At 33.5% G+C, this 21,662-nt stretch overlaps 2 protein-coding genes across 2 annotated transcripts; one reads left to right on the forward strand and one right to left on the reverse strand.

Annotated features, from left to right (window-relative positions):
• The first annotated feature begins 8,713 nt into the window (after window positions 1-8,713).
• On the forward strand, window positions 8,714-9,204 carry LOC111906188 (histone H4). The gene has a single exon (XM_023901913.3). The coding sequence runs from the start codon at window positions 8,779-8,781 to the stop codon at window positions 9,088-9,090; it is 312 nt and encodes a 103-aa protein (XP_023757681.1). The 5' UTR covers window positions 8,714-8,778; the 3' UTR covers window positions 9,091-9,204.
• Window positions 9,205-9,298: 94 nt separating this feature from the next.
• LOC111906187 (egg cell-secreted protein 1.1) lies at window positions 9,299-9,742 on the reverse strand. The gene has a single exon (XM_023901912.2). It carries the CDS (start codon window positions 9,740-9,742, stop codon window positions 9,299-9,301), a length of 444 nt encoding a protein of 147 aa, XP_023757680.1.
• Window positions 9,743-21,662: the final 11,920 nt, after the last annotated feature.

Genomic DNA, 21,662 nt, shown 5'->3' on the forward strand with positions numbered 1-21,662 from the left:
TTAAGAAATGTAACTAATCTTTTAGCTATCTAGTTCATAGAAACCTAACACACAATGATGGTTGATGAGTTGATGTTTTATGTTAAATTATATGTCCCCTAGTTTTAATGTTTGTTTCCTATGAATTTGGTAACCCGAATGAATAAGTTTATTTGGAACAAAATGAATAAATACTGAATGATTTTTTCAAAAGGATGAGTATTTGGAGTAGGCTGATGACTCTCTTGTTATTCCAAATTTTCCTATATATATGGATTTGATTCTATAGTTTTTAGAGTTTATATGATAGGGGTTCCTAGGTAATTCGGTTGAGACAATCAAATAATAAAAAAGTTATTCGGTTCATCCATTTGGACGTATATTGACCGAACCACGTTAATTATTTGTTTCGTTTTATCGCTTTCTTTGATTGCTTGCATAACAAAATCGTTATTCTGATTGCACATAAGTGCGTTCAGTTCTAGCTACACTAATATATTCCTTATCAACGCCTCAAGTCAAACTATTTCAAAAATCATAAACTTAGATCGAGATATCCCATGATGTTCATCAAGGAGGATATACTAAAGGACGACATCAAAAGTAGGATTTTCAAGATTTTTTAACGACTTTTCTGTTTCGTGTTTCAAAAACTTTGAAGATGGTAGCATGTCACTTATATTGTCTACGGATCATGAAAAATGCATGAATGATTATTTGTATACACAATACATTAGATCACATAAATTCCCACTTTGTGAATTTACCTTTTTATTGATAACCACTCATTATTTCAAATGTGGAGTTTATGCGCAAGACCGTGCTTCGTTTTATATGGAATCCCGGTTGAAAAATATCAAAATTTTTAAGAAATGTAACTAATCTTTTAGCTACCTAGTTCATAGAAACCTAACACACAATGATGGTTGATGAGTTGATGTTTTATGTTAAATTATATGTCCCCTAGTTTTAATGTTTGTTTCCTATGAATTTGGTAACCCGAATGAATAAGTTTATTTGGAACAAAATGAATAAATACTGAATGATTTTTTCAAAAGGATGAGTATTTGGAGTAGGTTGATGACTCTCTTGTTATTCCAAATTTTCCTATATATGGATTTGATTCTATAGTTTTTAGAGTTTATATGATAGGGGTTCCTAGGTAATTCGGTTGAGACAATCAAATAATAAAAAAGTTATTCGGTTCATCCATTTGGACGTATATTGACCGAACCACGTTAATTATTTGTTTCGTTTTATCGCTTTCTTTGATTGCTTGCATAACAAAATCGTTATTCTGATTGCACATAAGTGCGTTCAGTTCTAGCTACACTAATATATTCCTTATCAACGCCTCAAGTCAAACTATTTCAAAAATCATAAAATTAGATCGAGATATCCCATGATGTTCAGCAAGGAGGATATACTAAAGGACGACATCAAAAGTAGGATTTTCAAGATTTTTCAACGACTTTTCTGTTTCGTGTTTCAAAAACTTTGAAGATGGTAGCATGTCACTTATATTGTCTACGGATCATGAAAAATGCATGAATGATTATTTGTATACACAATACATTAGATCACATAAATTCCCACTTTGTGAATTTACCTTTTTATTGATAACCACTCATTATTTCAAATGTGGAGTTTATGCGCAAGACCGTGCTTCGTTTTATATGGAATCCCGGTTGAAAAATATCAAAATTTTTAAGAAATGTAACTAATCTTTTAGCTATCTAGTTCATAGAAACCTAACACACAATGATGGTTGATGAGTTGATGTTTTATGTTAAATTATATGTCCCCTAGTTTTAATGTTTGTTTCCTATGAATTTGGTAACCCGAATGAATAAGTTTATTTGGAACAAAATGAATAAATACTGAATGATTTTTTCAAAAGGATGAGTATTTGGAGTAGGCTGATGACTCTCTTGTTATTCCAAATTTTCCTATATATATGGATTTGATTCTATAGTTTTTAGAGTTTATATGATAGGGGTTCCTAGGTAATTCGGTTGAGACAATCAAATAATAAAAAAGTTATTCGGTTCATCCATTTGGACGTATATTGACCGAACCACGTTAATTATTTGTTTCGTTTTATCGCTTTCTTTGATTGCTTGCATAACAAAATCGTTATTCTGATTGCACATAAGTGCGTTCAGTTCTAGCTACACTAATATATTCCTTATCAACGCCTCAAGTCAAACTATTTCAAAAATCATAAACTTAGATCGAGATATCCCATGATGTTCATCAAGGAGGATATACTAAAGGACGACATCAAAAGTAGGATTTTCAAGATTTTTTAACGACTTTTCTGTTTCGTGTTTCAAAAACTTTGAAGATGGTAGCATGTCACTTATATTGTCTACGGATCATGAAAAATGCATGAATGATTATTTGTATACACAATACATTAGATCACATAAATTCCCACTTTGTGAATTTACCTTTTTATTGATAACCACTCATTATTTCAAATGTGGAGTTTATGCGCAAGACCGTGCTTCGTTTTATATGGAATCCCGGTTGAAAAATATCAAAATTTTTAAGAAATGTAACTAATCTTTTAGCTACCTAGTTCATAGAAACCTAACACACAATGATGGTTGATGAGTTGATGTTTTATGTTAAATTATATGTCCCCTAGTTTTAATGTTTGTTTCCTATGAATTTGGTAACCCGAATGAATAAGTTTATTTGGAACAAAATGAATAAATACTGAATGATTTTTTCAAAAGGATGAGTATTTGGAGTAGGTTGATGACTCTCTTGTTATTCCAAATTTTCCTATATATGGATTTGATTCTATAGTTTTTAGAGTTTATATGATAGGGGTTCCTAGGTAATTCGGTTGAGACAATCAAATAATAAAAAAGTTATTCGGTTCATCCATTTGGACGTATATTGACCGAACCACGTTAATTATTTGTTTCGTTTTATCGCTTTCTTTGATTGCTTGCATAACAAAATCGTTATTCTGATTGCACATAAGTGCGTTCAGTTCTAGCTACACTAATATATTCCTTATCAACGCCTCAAGTCAAACTATTTCAAAAATCATAAAATTAGATCGAGATATCCCATGATGTTCAGCAAGGAGGATATACTAAAGGACGACATCAAAAGTAGGATTTTCAAGATTTTTCAACGACTTTTCTGTTTCGTGTTTCAAAAACTTTGAAGATGGTAGCATGTCACTTATATTGTCTACGGATCATGAAAAATGCATGAATGATTATTTGTATACACAATACATTAGATCACATAAATTCCCACTTTGTGAATTTACCTTTTTATTGATAACCACTCATTATTTCAAATGTGGAGTTTATGCGCAAGACCGTGCTTCGTTTTATATGGAATCCCGGTTGAAAAATATCAAAATTTTTAAGAAATGTAACTAATCTTTTAGCTATCTAGTTCATAGAAACCTAACACACAATGATGGTTGATGAGTTGATGTTTTATGTTAAATTATATGTCCCCTAGTTTTAATGTTTGTTTCCTATGAATTTGGTAAACCGAATGAATAAGTTTATTTGGAACAAAATGAATAAATACTGAATGATTTTTTCAAAAGGATGAGTATTTGGAGTAGGTTGATGACTCTCTTGTTATTCCAAATTTTCCTATATATGGATTTGATTCTATAGTTTTTAGAGTTTATATGATAGGGGTTCCTAGGTAATTCGGTTGAGACAATCAAATAATAAAAAAGTTATTCGGTTCATCCATTTGGACGTATATTGACCGAACCACGTTAATTATTTGTTTCGTTTTATCGCTTTCTTTGATTGCTTGCATAACAAAATCGTTATTCTGATTGCACATAAGTGCGTTCAGTTCTAGCTACACTAATATATTCCTTATCAACGCCTCAAGTCAAACTATTTCAAAAATCATAAACTTAGATCGAGATATCCCATGATGTTCATCAAGGAGGATATACTAAAGGACGACATCAAAAGTAGGATTTTCAAGATTTTTTAACGACTTTTCTGTTTCGTGTTTCAAAAACTTTGAAGATGGTAGCATGTCACTTATATTGTCTACGGATCATGAAAAATGCATGAATGATTATTTGTATACACAATACATTAGATCACATAAATTCCCACTTTGTGAATTTACCTTTTTATTGATAACCACTCATTATTTCAAATGTGGAGTTTATGCGCAAGACCGTGCTTCGTTTTATATGGAATCCCGGTTGAAAAATATCAAAATTTTTAAGAAATGTAACTAATCTTTTAGCTACCTAGTTCATAGAAACCTAACACACAATGATGGTTGATGAGTTGATGTTTTATGTTAAATTATATGTCCCCTAGTTTTAATGTTTGTTTCCTATGAATTTGGTAACCCGAATGAATAAGTTTATTTGGAACAAAATGAATAAATACTGAATGATTTTTTCAAAAGGATGAGTATTTGGAGTAGGTTGATGACTCTCTTGTTATTCCAAATTTTCCTATATATGGATTTGATTCTATAGTTTTTAGAGTTTATATGATAGGGGTTCCTAGGTAATTCGGTTGAGACAATCAAATAATAAAAAAGTTATTCGGTTCATCCATTTGGAGGTATATTGACCGAACCACGTTAATTATTTGTTTCGTTTTATCGCTTTCTTTGATTGCTTGCATAACAAAATCGTTATTCTGATTGCACATAAGTGCGTTCAGTTCTAGCTACACTAATATATTCCTTATCAACGCCTCAAGTCAAACTATTTCAAAAATCATAAAATTAGATCGAGATATCCCATGATGTTCAGCAAGGAGGATATACTAAAGGACGACATCAAAAGTAGGATTTTCAAGATTTTTCAACGACTTTTCTGTTTCGTGTTTCAAAAACTTTGAAGATGGTAGCATGTCACTTATATTGTCTACGGATCATGAAAAATGCATGAATGATTATTTGTATACACAATACATTAGATCACATAAATTCCCACTTTGTGAATTTACCTTTTTATTGATAACCACTCATTATTTCAAATGTGGAGTTTATGCGCAAGACCGTGCTTCGTTTTATATGGAATCCCGGTTGAAAAATATCAAAATTTTTAAGAAATGTAACTAATCTTTTAGCTATCTAGTTCATAGAAACCTAACACACAATGATGGTTGATGAGTTGATGTTTTATGTTAAATTATATGTCCCCTAGTTTTAATGTTTGTTTCCTATGAATTTGGTAACCCGAATGAATAAGTTTATTTGGAACAAAATGAATAAATACTGAATGATTTTTTCAAAAGGATGAGTATTTGGAGTAGGTTGATGACTCTCTTGTTATTCCAAATTTTCCTATATATATGGATTTGATTCTATAGTTTTTAGAGTTTATATGATAGGGGTTCCTAGGTAATTCGGTTGAGACAATCAAATAATAAAAAAGTTATTCGGTTCATCCATTTGGACGTATATTGACCGAACCACGTTAATTATTTGTTTCGTTTTATCGCTTTCTTTGATTGCTTGCATAACAAAATCGTTATTCTGATTGCACATAAGTGCGTTCAGTTCTAGCTACACTAATATATTCCTTATCAACGCCTCAAGTCAAACTATTTCAAAAATCATAAACTTAGATCGAGATATCCCATGATGTTCATCAAGGAGGATATACTAAAGGACGACATCAAAAGTAGGATTTTCAAGATTTTTTAACGACTTTTCTGTTTCGTGTTTCAAAAACTTTGAAGATGGTAGCATGTCACTTATATTGTCTACGGATCATGAAAAATGCATGAATGATTATTTGTATACACAATACATTAGATCACATAAATTCCCACTTTGTGAATTTACCTTTTTATTGATAACCACTCATTATTTCAAATGTGGAGTTTATGCGCAAGACCGTGCTTCGTTTTATATGGAATCCCGGTTGAAAAATATCAAAATTTTTAAGAAATGTAACTAATCTTTTAGCTACCTAGTTCATAGAAACCTAACACACAATGATGGTTGATGAGTTGATGTTTTATGTTAAATTATATGTCCCCTAGTTTTAATGTTTGTTTCCTATGAATTTGGTAACCCGAATGAATAAGTTTATTTGGAACAAAATGAATAAATACTGAATGATTTTTTCAAAAGGATGAGTATTTGGAGTAGGTTGATGACTCTCTTGTTATTCCAAATTTTCCTATATATGGATTTGATTCTATAGTTTTTAGAGTTTATATGATAGGGGTTCCTAGGTAATTCGGTTGAGACAATCAAATAATAAAAAAGTTATTCGGTTCATCCATTTGGACGTATATTGACCGAACCACGTTAATTATTTGTTTCGTTTTATCGCTTTCTTTGATTGCTTGCATAACAAAATCGTTATTCTGATTGCACATAAGTGCGTTCAGTTCTAGCTACACTAATATATTCCTTATCAACGCCTCAAGTCAAACTATTTCAAAAATCATAAAATTAGATCGAGATATCCCATGATGTTCAGCAAGGAGGATATACTAAAGGACGACATCAAAAGTAGGATTTTCAAGATTTTTCAACGACTTTTCTGTTTCGTGTTTCAAAAACTTTGAAGATGGTAGCATGTCACTTATATTGTCTACGGATCATGAAAAATGCATGAATGATTATTTGTATACACAATACATTAGATCACATAAATTCCCACTTTGTGAATTTACCTTTTTATTGATAACCACTCATTATTTCAAATGTGGAGTTTATGCGCAAGACCGTGCTTCGTTTTATATGGAATCCCGGTTGAAAAATATCAAAATTTTTAAGAAATGTAACTAATCTTTTAGCTATCTAGTTCATAGAAACCTAACACACAATGATGGTTGATGAGTTGATGTTTTATGTTAAATTATATGTCCCCTAGTTTTAATGTTTGTTTCCTATGAATTTGGTAACCCGAATGAATAAGTTTATTTGGAACAAAATGAATAAATACTGAATGATTTTTTCAAAAGGATGAGTATTTGGAGTAGGTTGATGACTCTCTTGTTATTCCAAATTTTCCTATATATATGGATTTGATTCTATAGTTTTTAGAGTTTATATGATAGGGGTTCCTAGGTAATTCGGTTGAGACAATCAAATAATAAAAAAGTTATTCGGTTCATCCATTTGGACGTATATTGACCGAACCACGTTAATTATTTGTTTCGTTTTATCGCTTTCTTTGATTGCTTGCATAACAAAATCGTTATTCTGGTTGCACATAAGTGCGTTCAGTTCTAGCTACACTAATATATTCCTTATCAACGCCTCAAGTCAAACTATTTCAAAAATCATAAACTTAGATCGAGATATCCCATGATGTTCATCAAGGAGGATATACTAAAGGACGACATCAAAAGTAGGATTTTCAAGATTTTTTAACGACTTTTCTGTTTCGTGTTTCAAAAACTTTGAAGATGGTAGCATGTCACTTATATTGTCTACGGATCATGAAAAATGCATGAATGATTATTTGTATACACAATACATTAGATCACATAAATTCCCACTTTGTGAATTTACCTTTTTATTGATAACCACTCATTATTTCAAATGTGGAGTTTATGCGCAAGACCGTGCTTCGTTTTATATGGAATCCCGGTTGAAAAATATCAAAATTTTTAAGAAATGTAACTAATCTTTTAGCTACCTAGTTCATAGAAACCTAACACACAATGATGGTTGATGAGTTGATGTTTTATGTTAAATTATATGTCCCCTAGTTTTAATGTTTGTTTCCTATGAATTTGGTAACCCGAATGAATAAGTTTATTTGGAACAAAATGAATAAATACTGAATGATTTTTTCAAAAGGATGAGTATTTGGAGTAGGTTGATGACTCTCTTGTTATTCCAAATTTTCCTATATATGGATTTGATTCTATAGTTTTTAGAGTTTATATGATAGGGGTTCCTAGGTAATTCGGTTGAGACAATCAAATAATAAAAAAGTTATTCGGTTCATCCATTTGGACGTATATTGACCGAACCACGTTAATTATTTGTTTCGTTTTATCGCTTTCTTTGATTGCTTGCATAACTAAATCGTTATTCTGATTGCACATAAGTGCGTTCAGTTCTAGCTACACTAATATATTCCTTATCAACGCCTAAAGTCAAACTATTTCAAAAATCATAAAATTAGATCGAGATATCCCATGATGTTCAGCAAGGAGGATATACTAAAGGACGAAATCAAAAGTAGGATTTTCAAGATTTTTCAACGACTTTTCTGTTTCGTGTTTCAAAAACTTTGAAGATGGTAGCATGTCACTTATATTGTCTACGGATCATGAAAAATGCATGAATGATTATTTGTATACACAATACATTAGATCACATAAATTCCCACTTTGTGAATTTACCTTTTTATTGATAACTTATAAAATCATATTTCTTTAAACAATTTTATAATTATATGAACAATTCCATAATTATATGAAGATATTCGTTTTTATATAAATGTTTTACAATTACAATTACGAGACTATAAATTTTAAAAATTTTCTTTTTAATTGATAACCATTTTGTATCATTAACATATGATCAATTTGTTAAATATTACATCATAATTGATAACCATTTTTTCTTTTTTTTAATAGTTTGGAAAGAAAAAGAACATCACGCGGATCGCTATTCAAAGGCGCAAACCACCGTCCGATTAAACTGTATCGAACGTACCTCATTCAACACTAAAACGAAAGGATCCCGCCTCTGACTATAAACAACCGATCAAATTACCCAATTTCATCATCGTCTTCAATTCCAAAGCCCTAATTTCACCTTTGAATTCGATCTTAGCATCTTTCTGAAATGTCGGGCCGTGGTAAAGGAGGCAAAGGATTGGGAAAGGGAGGAGCCAAGAGACACCGGAAGGTTCTTCGTGATAACATTCAAGGCATCACAAAGCCCGCCATTAGAAGGTTAGCTCGGAGAGGAGGTGTCAAACGTATCAGTGGTTTGATATATGAAGAAACTCGTGGAGTTCTCAAGATATTTCTAGAGAATGTCATCAGAGACGCCGTTACTTACACCGAGCATGCTCGCCGGAAAACTGTTACCGCCATGGATGTGGTTTATGCATTGAAACGACAGGGGCGTACTCTCTATGGATTCGGAGGTTAAATTTTTAGGCAATTGTTAGAAGTTAAATCAAGGAATTGTAGAACTTGTTCGTTGTTTATTTCCCGTTTTAGGGTTGTTCAAGCTATTGAAAATCTCTGATTTTTATCCTCATAACGAGTCTAAATGAACAAGATGGAAGAAAGCTATTTAATTTAAAACTGTCTTTATTACATTATTCATGATCATGGTTTGATCTTACAAAACACAATCAAAATCCGCCATTATTGCACTCTGTAGAGGTACTGTTGGTGATATTGGCCGAATGCGGTGGAGGTGTGGTGGTCGGAACATCATCATTATCATCGGAAGTATCACAATACCCACGCAAGATATCACCTTCTTCATTGGTAAACCCAAGTGATCCAAGCGAAGAAGGCCAACATTTCTTTTCAATCTTCTCAATCGCCTTGCAACAACCCATTCCAAGATAAGTCTCTCCATTCAGGAAGAACAGTATGATTTCTCCACTGCATGATTGAAGCTCGAACAATGACTCCCAACACCCAGTTGAATCAATATCTTCACCGGTGGCTAATTCCTCGAGTAGAGTTGGTGATGGAGCACCTATAGGGGTGAAGGGCCTTGTGTCAACCAACATGGAAGTGGTTGAAATGAGAAGGGTTAGGAAGATTAATTGGAAACTGTTAGCCATTGTTTTTGTTGAAGAAGATGATATGGGAGATGGATGATGAAGATGATATTGGAGTTGGAATTTATAGGAGATGGATATGATGGAGAATTACGTTTCATGGGAGGTTAAGGGGCAATGAGTTAGTGAATGAGTTTGATGTTATGATGAATTGATGATGAGTTGAGTTCATTATAAATTCCAGTATGAAGTATTAACAATGCCCTTCTACCTTCTGATGACATTGGTAATTCTTGCTTTAACAGTTACACATTAGCATAAAGGCTGTTAAAAAGATCATACATTTTGAATATAGTTAAAAACAAGCATATTAAGAGCAAAACCTAATTCGAAGCCCAATTATATCTTTTAGTCATTTTCACTTTGGAAATATGACCTATTTCAAACATTTATATAAGTAGCAAAATACTTCATAAGTTTTGAATTATATTTTCTCTTTTTTGGGTTAATGTTAGTATTGACCAACTAATTATTCGTTTTGATCAAAATTGATCATTAATCTTAATTCTTGCATATTTTAAGTTCTTGGTATTATAATAAAATGATATATGTTTTCTATTTCAATGGTTAAATTCAAATATGGACATATCCACCTAATTTTCATTTGGGCTATAACGTTCGAGAATTATTAAATATGAAACTAAGACGAACACCAGAAATTTTCAATTGGGTGTCTTTGTTCCTTTTTAACTCACCCAAAAAACTTAATGGAAACCCTATTTTAGACCTCATATAAAATGTTGTCATCATCAACGCATAACTCAACTAGCAATAATCTCCATAAAATTTCTAACACATCATTGTTAGTTATTCTATGAAGTGGTGTTGATTCTGATGACATGTGCGGAATTAGAAAGATCTAGTGAATCATCATACAAAATCAAGAACACAATCCAGAAACTGAATGAACAGCGGACAAATCAACAAAATCAAATCAGATGTGGATATTTTGAATTTGGGCTTAGTTTTAATCAAATGAACAGTAAACATATCTTTTTGGGCTTCAAGTGAATGGGTTACGAAACACTAACATGATTATGATTTGGACTGGGCTTCGAATCAATTAATATGAACAAGTAAATTTCGAATTTGTAAGTTTGATCTAAACAAAAATAATTGGATCAACAATGGGGTTTGAAACGAAATAGATCCAATGAGGCAAATCGATCAAAAATTGAAAAACGCAAAACATGAATCGAAATCATGGACGTTTTGGAATCCATTTGAGAATTTGAGTTACCTTTTTCACGAATCGAGTTCCGTTTTCAACGAACGAATCAAATTTGGAAGATCTTGGTTCTTTTGTCGGAATGAGAAAATCTCCAAATCGAACATTGTACCACCCATCATGCGAGATGTACAACTCGTTCTTCGTGTTCTTCGTGTTCTTCAACGATCCAAGAACATCTTCAAAAGAACCACCAACACTTTTGGGTTTTGACTTCAAATTCAATGAAACATTTGGAGATTGTTGCTTTGGAACCCAAATTTGTTTCACGGATTTCGACTTCACAACATATGACGATTTTTGTGAGTAAACCCGTTTGTTCTTCCGATTTATCTTCTTCTTCTTTTTCTTTCTCATCTTTTTGCATCTTGAAGACTTGACATCATGAACAAACCCACTTTCAACAACATGAACATTTTGAGTTTGAATTAAATCTTTTGGAGTTTGATATTTGTGAATTTCTTGAACCACCGGCTTCCGATAAGGAATCATTCCTTCAAACGAATCACAAGAACACAAAATATCATCGGTTTGAACTCCAATTGAGCAAAAAACTTTTTCATCTTGAGAATCAACTTGAACTCCTTTTTCTTGAACATCAAGAACATCACATTGAACTCCATTATCAAGAACTTCAAGAAATTTAAGAGCACGAAGATCATTTGGGTCTTCAATAAGAGAAACATATTTCTTATTGAACAAATCTCTTTCTTCTCCTTCCTTTTGATTTCTACTACGGACTAATATGGACAAGGCAATTTTATTCAACCAAACAATCTTACAAAGTGGTTGAAATATCAATCTTCCATGATCATTCTTCAAATCTTCATAAGAAACCATATTACCCCATGAAATCAATTTGCTTAACACCAACCCATAAAATTGATCTTCATTGACTTTGTAATTCACATCTTTAACGATCACAATCCAAGAATCATATGGCAAACCCACCATGATCACAAAAACTTGAAGAATTCTAGAGAGAGAAAGTGATTATGAATGGTTTTCTAGAGAGATAAAGTGATACAAACAAGTATTCTAGAGAGAGAAAGTCGAATTATGGATCAAATCAAAGAAAAATTCGACTTCTAGAACACAAAAACACTCTCTAAACACGAAGATCAATGAACAAAAAGAATCACCAAATCAAAATAGCCATCAAGGATCAATTCTTGATGAGATTCAAGAACACCCGCTCTGATACCAATTGAAGTGGTGTTGATTCTGATGACATGTGCGGAATTAGAAAGATCTAGTGAATCAACATACAAAATCAAGAACACAAGGAGTAAATAAATCTTTGTAAGCTCTTATTAGATCTAGAAAGATTATACAAATGAGTTTGTATACAAATTCTCTCTCTAGTCTAACACTCTAAATGGTTCCCTTTCATAATGGGAGTCACTCACTTCCTATTTATAGGAAAGACTCAACCCATTTACACATACAAAGAGGAAAGCCTAAAACATTACATCCAAGCATGACTTTGCACCCTAACATTCTCCCCTTCAAAGTTAGGATTGGATGTTCGGCTTTAATCTCCAACGAGCTAGCGCGATCAAGACCAAACTCCCCCTCGAAGTAACACCGGTCTTCAAATCCGCAAATGAATATTCGACAAACCCGAGAAGCTTCGAATACCCATCATTCTACAATGCGACTACCTCTATCCAGCTAAAGAGCGAACCTCATCATCTGTGCTAAAGGTTCAAGAACCACCAAAATACGATGGTTAATTTACTTAGTTTTTTGTAAAAATTTTCCTTACAATATACAAACATCTTGTTACAAGGTTTAAGAACCGCCAAATACTTTGGTTAGTGTTGGTGATTTGTTTCACTAATTGTATTTAAGTGTAGTGGGTTGATTTGTTGACCAAAATCAATCTTGATGAATATTAAATAAGTAAGGAAGGTGTAGAGTGCACAGTTGTTTAATTTTATTTAAGATTCAAAGTAGATTGTCATTTAGGGGCGAAGCCCCTGAATAAACGGGGTAAGAGGCAGCGCCCCTGGGAGTGGGGTCCAAGGGGCACGAGAATTTGTTATTTGGGTTATGTTGATGTATTAAAAATGCACCAGAAATCCGAATTTTGAATATTTGACCCAATTTTGGCTTTGCATTAATCCTTATAGAAAACCCGTTTTATGACAATTTTTGACTGTTGGAAAAACTGTTTTATGACAGTTTTATTAGTTTTCAGACATGAAACTGTTTTATGACGGTTTTTTTAACAAAGGAGGTATTTAACCGAATTTTGGTTAGTTTTTTGGTACTCATGAAATTGATACTTCTCATTCTTTGTTTTGAATCTTTTATGAGTCTTATCCAATTAAAGATTAGGGAGTACCACCCAAATACTTTGATTTGAAAGTGAAATCATAATTCTCAGAATATCCAAGTGCCTTGATTACTCCAAATTTCTAACAATTAGTTTACTTTATAGGCTGTATAATTTCTCCTTACAATATATTTATTTTCTTGTTAATTTATTTATTTTGTATAAAAGACCATAATTCAATATTTCTCATTAGATTAAGAGATTGAAGCATGATTATTTCTAATGAATAGACCCACCCATTAAGAATAACCATAACATTACTCCATTTTGTCGTATGATTCGAACATAAATGAGGAAAATGGGGTTTATTTGAATTTCAAAGAACTACAGATGAAGAGAGTTCAAAATCAAGAAAATTTTATGAACCAGGTGATGAAAACGCGGGTCGAAGTCCAACATTCGAGGACTAAACTGAAGGAGACAAAGTTGTTTTGTCTTTTTTTAGTGTTTGTGCCTTCTCTTACAGTTTCTTAATACTCCTAACAATTAATGTTAGGAGTGTGGTATAGTTTTATAGGGGGAGGGGGGTAGTTAGGATAATAGGTATTTCGTGTTTGTTAGTTGTTAATTAATGATATTTTGGAATCATATTTAGATGTTAGAACATGAGTGATACTTTTGTTTAAGGTATAGTAGGTATTTCATGGTGGGAATAAAGTGAAAGTTTTTTTTTTTTTTTTTTTTTTTTTTTTATAATATATATACTTCTTCATTTTATGTTGGTATTTTTTGTGTACTTCCACAGACCACTAACGATTGTTGGATATGATCCACGAACAAAGGTATTGAATCCACATTGTAATGTTTTTCTTAAGGTTGGGGGAGTGGTAGCCATGACAAAGACACTCCACATCATTTTTGCCATATTTTATGTCATCATGTTGTATGAAAGGGAGTGATATTGTGACAAAAAAAAGAGGATAAGAGATAAAGTGGAAGATAAATAAAGAAATAAGGAGCTCGACATTCCACGCCACATAGGTGCCACCTCCTCTTTTACCATGCTCATGTCACCCTCACTCCCTCAATCCTAATTGAACAATATATTTCATTCTTTTTTATTACCAAACAATGTACAAAAAAAAAACTGCAAAAGACACCAACACTGGAAGTGAAAGTAGAACACATACTAGTTAGACATTAATGTCAACCCATGCCTAATATGGAGTTCAAGATCATCTACTAGCAAATCTAAAAACAAATTTGCTTTTTTCTTGATTTCAACACAAACCATAACTCATGCAATTAGGAATATCTGATTGTTTTCATCTTACTAATAACACATAACAATTTCCAACTGCATATACCTTTTAAGAAAACCCATTTATCCTAAATATTTTGTTACACCTTTCTATCCACCCCTTAACACCATCAATGTAACACCTGGAATCTTGAGGAATAATTGTAAGGAATGAATCCCATTTTGAGGGTTGGACACAACGTGTTGGAGGGACCAATACAATTTGTCTAGTTGAGAAAAAGCATAGTTTTCATTAAGGTCAACATGGCATGTTGGTGTCTAAACACGACGTGTTGGAGGCTGGGAAGGAAACCCTAATTTTTAGGATCTTGCACCCTATATAATCTCTTTAATCCCCAAGGGTTGGTCTCCTTACCAGCCTCCATTGACATTAAAACCCTAAAATCGACCCCTTAGCCTCTTAATGGTGTTCCTAAGCTAGTAAGAAGTTCTTGGTGCTCATTTTTGGTTTTTGTGAAGAAAGAGGAGATCTTGAAGTTGCTTTGCTTGGGGAAAAGGATTTGGATCCAGAATCATCATGTTGTGGGGAAGATTTCCGAGGTATAAAGTTTGCATATTGTCTTGTAAATGTTTAGATCTCTTCTTTTGCACTTTGTTGTGCTTTTGGTACCTTTTTGGGTTGAGAAGAGAGTGAAGTCGTTTTAAGGGCTTATTATTGCAGATTTAAGTTTGTTTTGGTCCATTTAAGCATAAAGGTGCAAGCTTTAGGAGATTTTAGGTGTCATGCATGCATTAAGTCAATTATTAAGTCCCTTTTAAGCTTAAGATCTTCTTTTTGACATGAATGAACGTAAAGTTGGCAACTTTACATGGTTTTCCAGCTCAAGGAAGTTAGATCTATGTTTGGGGATATGTCTTCTTGGATTAAGTGCTTATTAGTTTAGCCCTTTCACTATTAAGCCTTTTGGATTTGGTTTGAACCTTTTGGGGGTAGTCCTAATGGATAAAGTTGGAAACTTTATCCTTTTGGATCATGTTTCAGACTAGATTTAAGCTTTGGAGCTCTTAGAATCGGAGAAAACAACTTATTGTATTAAGCTGTTGAATATCGGACAAACACGTGTTTGCAAGCCAACACGGCGTGTTGGCTGGGGTTTTCCCGATTATCTGGATGATTGAAGAACACGACGTGTCCAAGGGGCAACACGGCGTGTTTGGTCAACATGGGTTGTTGACTTTGAGTTTGACTAGAAGTTTGATCACGGTTGACCATGGGTTATGTTGGGATATGTTTTGGGCCTTTTGGATTGTATGTTTGGGACTCAGTCTTGGGCCAAGCTAGATAAGGGGTAAAATGGTCTTTTACCCTAAGTATAGATGGAGGATATAAATTCGATTCTAATTGTTAATTGGGTATTATTTGGTTATTAGTAGGTCGGGGGATTGTGGGACCAACTGTCAGGGATTATTAGTGGGATTCACCAGTGCGAGGTGAGTCTCCTCACTATTCTATGAGTCGAAGGCACCAATGTCAACCCTATTGGTTTATGTATTGTAGGAAGACCATGAGAGTGGCCCTTGGTATTTATATGAAAGACCCGGAGGTGGCTCCTAACAGTTAAGTAGATAAGTAATTGTAGATTTTATGTTAGTTGTCTTTGTGATGCTTGCATGGAAGACCAGGAGATGACTCCTGTCACTTATTTGTAATACCTACGATTTTGGCCCCCGACCTGGCAAAGAAAGACCATGATACGACTCGTGGCATAATGGCAAGACTATGGTTGACACATAGCATCTCTTATCTCATGTTGATATGTATGATATGTATGGCTCATATATACGTTGGACACCGCCGATGTCCCCTTTAGGCTATGGGGAGTGGTCACACCTGTCACAACTAGAAATTTTGTGTCTTGTAATCACAATACTTAAGTAAAATGTTGAATCAAAAACTTAAGAGCATGTGTGATACCTATTATTATGACATCAAAAACTTCAATCAATACATCATACAAATACTACGAATAGTCATTAAGCAATTGGAAACCCTAGAAGTTCTTGTTTAGGTCCATTTTGGACTAGGACTTCCTTATTGGACTCAATGGACCAATAAGCTTCCAATTTGACTATCATGGGCTTAGAACCCTTAAATGGGCTCTAATTGGACCCACATTAATTTATTTCAACATTTTGGGCCATATTGGGCCTAGAATGAAATAAATTAAAAGTTTTGAACCATGATTAACCTAATCTAGCCTAATAAAGCATAAAAATCACAATTATGTTTTATAAGGCCAATAATCATCCAAACTAACTCTAATATTAGGCTTAGGGGCAAAAAGCCCAAAAATCCTCTCTCCCCTCTCCATTCTCGGCCCAAGCCCAAAGAAAAGGGAGAGTTGACTTTGTTGCCACCTCATCTTTATTTGTTGGGTCTCCATGCATGCAACTCATATTTCCAAGCAAGTATCTTATCAAGGTCTCTCTCTTCTTTTCCCTCTCTCTCTCTTGCTCTCGGCCATTTTCAAACACACACACACACACCTCACAAACTCTCTCTAGATTACTCAAGAAATCATCCTTCCTCTCCATTCAAAAATCTCGAAAATTAGGAGGTTTTCAAGAGGATATTTCCACAAACTCTTCAACTAAGATAAGGTTATGCTTGGATCCATGACTTAGATTCTTTGTTTTATCAAAAATCTCTTCCTAATCCATGCAAAAATCGTGATCTTGCATCCTAGAAAACTCCATAAACTCGAGATCTTCATCAAGGGGAGCTAGGGCCAAAAATCACCAAGTTTTCTTCCATCTTTTCTTCAAAAACCGAAACTACACCCCAAGGTGAGCTTCATACTCCCTATTTTTCTGTTTTATAAGTTTTATGGGGGGGGGGGGGGGGAATACAAGTGAAAGTGTAGATCTATATGTATTTTGTATGCCTTGTATGATTTCTATGCTTATATGTGTATTTTTGTGTGATTTTGATGTTGGATCTAGTCATAAGCCCCTAAAAATCGAGATATACTTTATGTTAAATGACACTAGCATCAATTATATTTCTACATACAAAGTATTTCAAGAAAAATAGCTAAGTGGCTTAATAACATCTTCTTTGGGCTAAAAACTCAATTTTTGGACATAAAATGTTAAAAATATAAAGTTAAAGGGCCCAAAATGACATATTACGAATTCTGATGGGTGAGATGAGTCAAAACAGTTTCAACAAAGTGTTTTATGGAAATACATTCTTTTGGAGGGTTAAAAATACAAATTTCAAGCTTAATGGGCTAAAAATGGCATTTTTGGCCCAATAGGGCCCAATATGCGAAATTTTCTGTTTTGAAGGGCCAAAACTGTGTTTTTCTGTAAAACAGTGGACTACTAGTGTTCCAAGTCCTTTTCTAAGGTTTAAAATGCTTTTCAAAATTAAAAAGGACCAAAGTTGCAAAAATTTTCCAATTTGGGCCAAAATTGTAAAAACTGCGAAAGAGAAGGGTTACAACTGAGAAAGCTGTATTTTCAGGGACTAAAACTGTTTTCAACTAAAAATGTGCTGAAAAATATCAATCCCAATAAGTTTTGATGTTAAAATGCCAAGAAAAATAGTTTAAGGACTAAACCGGAAATTTATTTATGCAAAGGGTTGAAAAAGTAAATTTACAAAATAAAGAGGGGCTGAAAACAGAAAATTTTCAAGGCTAATTCAATACACCCATCGTGATCAAATATTGGCACCGCGACTACCGACGAAATATAATACACAACAATACCAAAAATCGTTGTTAAACAAATTGGTTCGGTCTCGAATCAATAACAACCCGAAACTACTAACACGACGATAACTCGATCCATACAAGTAACATTTGGGAATTCAATACACATGTGAGAGTGCATAGACGTCGACGCACCATCTTTGGGCCCCAAAGTGTAAAATCTTGTTTGTTGGGCCTAGCTAGCCCAATGACCTGATCTTTAGGCCCGAAGACTTCAACCTTACGAGTTGTTGGGTCTTACATGATCCAACACAGCGTAAAAGGACTTTCAATGGCTTTTATACTATTGGTCCCCAAGGGTCCTTTGGTAATGCTAGTAAAGTCGGTTATTCTAATGCGAGTCGGGTCAAGGGCCCTTCGCACTCTTTTTTTTTTTTTTTTTTATCCCCAACCGACTAACGGAGTTATCGAGGTCTTCGTGCCCTCTTTCTCTTCGGATGTGGGACTACCTGAAGTCAGGGCGGTTGGATTACGTGAATAGTACGGACGACGCCTACGGGATCGTTAGTATAGTTGTAAACTGGTCGTTTGCATAACGCGTGTTTATAGCAATTCACCATGCGCAATAATCCGACGTCGCCTGGAATCAATGACTTCACACGCCGCGATGGTACAACAACTACATGGAATTCAAAGTGTTAGGAAAACATCGGGTTTTCCTAGGGTTTTTCAATACATACGATTTCAAAATGTATACAAGTTTAATGAACAATTTTTACAACTATAGAAACAAACAAGCATACTTATGGATCTTCACAAACCTTTTTATAAACTCTTTTCAAAAAATATCGGATTTTCTAGTAGATTTTCAAAGCAATACAAAACGTTGTTTTTCAAATACCGCTTATGAACTCACCAACATTTCATATGTTGACGTTTTTCAAAATACTTGTATTCTCAGGTAACAAGTAACCGAAGGAAAAATGTACTCAGTGATGGCTTGCAGTTTGTTTATCTATTAACCGAACAATTTATTTTTGGGAACGTAATGCTAAGACAATGTACTCAGTGTAAACTTTATCAGTTGTACTATATTAATGCATGGTGACGAATGATGTTATGTTTCATATATATTCAATGTTATGGTATTCAATGAAGTCACAACAGCCCCCGGACGTTTCCGCCGTCTGGTTCGGGGGTGTGACAACACCCAACCCACTGAAAAGGTGCTACCACCTCTGCGTCACGTCAGCTTCACTACCAACCCACCACAAACCCACTAGATATTGGAAATGGTTATCACTCCACAAATGCATTTTTGTATTTTTTTTATTTATTTTTTAAATATTATATTAAATAAAAAACAAAATACAAACCATAATTTAAATAAAAAACACACATTACATTAAAATTAAAAACACATTACATTATTATAAAAGACACAAATTAAAATCCTAAAATTCTTAAAAAAACATTAAAAAAATTAAAATCCTAAATTACTAAAAATCAAAATTATTAGAACCTAATTTCCATATTTGTCCCAGACTTGTCGTTGAATTTTAAGAAACGTCGCAAGATTTTTACAAGTCGATCTCCGGTTGGGGCTTTGTGTTTATGATTTGAAGATCGACAAGAGTTATTTTTTGGCGACGAGCTTCCTCCGTTGTTTCGTATTTTTTTCAAGAAAACTAGAGCTTTATCCATGGATGCCGCAAGCCCGTCTTCGCTAGTTGCCGATGCTTTTCCGCTTGAAGATGCTCCATTTCTCGCTTTGTCCCTTCCCAGTGGTCGACGGAGTTGGACGTCCGGTGGACCCTCCCCCTCGGTGGCGTCGAAGTAATCGTTGAGGTCGAGTCCAAAACCCACGTCCGACTCGGATGTTTTTGTCCTTTTATTGGAACCGATTGTAGATCCCGAATGCGTCATTTCTAGATATGAACGCATTTTGGACCGTTACGACAAACTTCTCACGTTTTTTTGTGGCCGAACGGTTTACCGTTGGTGGTAATTTTGCATTCGCAGGCCGTGGTTGCTAAAATGTTGAAATCGTTGCTACCACTTTTATGCATATTTTTAAGCTTGTCAAATATGTCATTGAATTTGGTGCAAGCCGCTCGTTACATCACACCATTTTGCATTAATCGAGTCAGACGTACGCTCTGTTTTCTTTCCTAATAACGTGTGGAAGTAGTCTAAAATACGACACCAAAAAACTTTGTCCCGTTTGCGAGTTGCCGACATCTCCATCTTGCGATATGAAAATTCAAGCTTTCGCTAAAGCTTCCTCCTTGTCTTTGTTCCATGCAATAGTTTTTTTTGGATCTTTTGTTTTTTTGTCTTCGACGAGTTGGTTGTTGTGTTTATTGGACTCGTTCGTCGTCGTCGTCATTGTCGAGGTTTATAGGTTAATATTGAGATAATGAGACTTGAGATGGTTGAAATTGTTGAGGTATAAAAGATTTGTTGTTGAAATTGTTGAGAAGGTTGTTGTTGAAAGGCTTGGAATTGAGGTTGATTGAATTGTTGTGGTTGTTGTTGGTAAACGTTTGGGGAGTATAAAGTGGTGAATAGATGTTGTTGTTGGATTGGGGAGGTTAACAATTGCATGTAGCTAATATTTGCATTTTGAGTGTTTAGGGTGTTTTGATTTGAATCCATGTAGAGAGAAAAAAAAATATATGAGAGAGATGAGTGTTTTTTGTAGAAGGTAATAAAATATAGTAAAAATGTTTTTTGAAGTGTAAAATGTAAATATAATAATCGATAATTTATAGGTGAAGTTGATTGTGTTTAAATTTTAATATATATATATATATATATATATATATATATATATATATATATATATATATATATATATATATATATATATATATAGTAGCCGTTACCCACGCAAAGCGGCGGACGACAAATAGTTTGTTTCAACAATTAATTTCTTTTCGATGGAGAATGATTATTTTCAAATCAATCATTAGTTTGTTTTAGGAAACATGTCATATTAAAAATAAAGAAAATTCATGAAATGACCAAATTATAGGGTGTTGAGTATTTATTTCGATGAAAAAAAATCTGGTCAAAACCTTGGAAGAGAAGATTTATAGGAGTTTGTTTAAATTTTAATATTATTTTATTAGTGATTAGTTATACAATTAGCTTAATGATTTGGACGTCTTAAAAAAAATATTATTATTTTATTCAATCTATTTTTAGAAATAGTGAGATTTGTTTTATAAGATAGTGAAGATATATATATATATATATATATATATATATATATATATATATATATATATACACACTTATAAAGCTAACATTTTTTTTTGAATCTCATGTGTTTGAAACCCCCATAAAATTTTTCCAACACCTCATGCATTTGAAACCCCCACACCCTTTCACCTTCAAAGTAATTAATCACACATAATCTCATTCCAAGA

The sequence above is a fragment of the Lactuca sativa genome, chromosome 3, assembly GCF_002870075.4.
Source record: "Lactuca sativa cultivar Salinas chromosome 3, Lsat_Salinas_v11, whole genome shotgun sequence".
Classification (NCBI taxonomy): domain Eukaryota; kingdom Viridiplantae; phylum Streptophyta; class Magnoliopsida; order Asterales; family Asteraceae; genus Lactuca; species Lactuca sativa.

Bases quoted from the DNA above. Each gene is read 5' to 3' on its own strand.
- LOC111906188 (XM_023901913.3), top strand. From the start codon at position 8,779: ATGTCGGGCCGTGGTAAAGGAGGCAAAGGATTGGGAAAGGGAGGAGCC.
- LOC111906187 (XM_023901912.2), bottom strand. From the start codon at position 9,742: ATGGCTAACAGTTTCCAATTAATCTTCCTAACCCTTCTCATTTCAACC.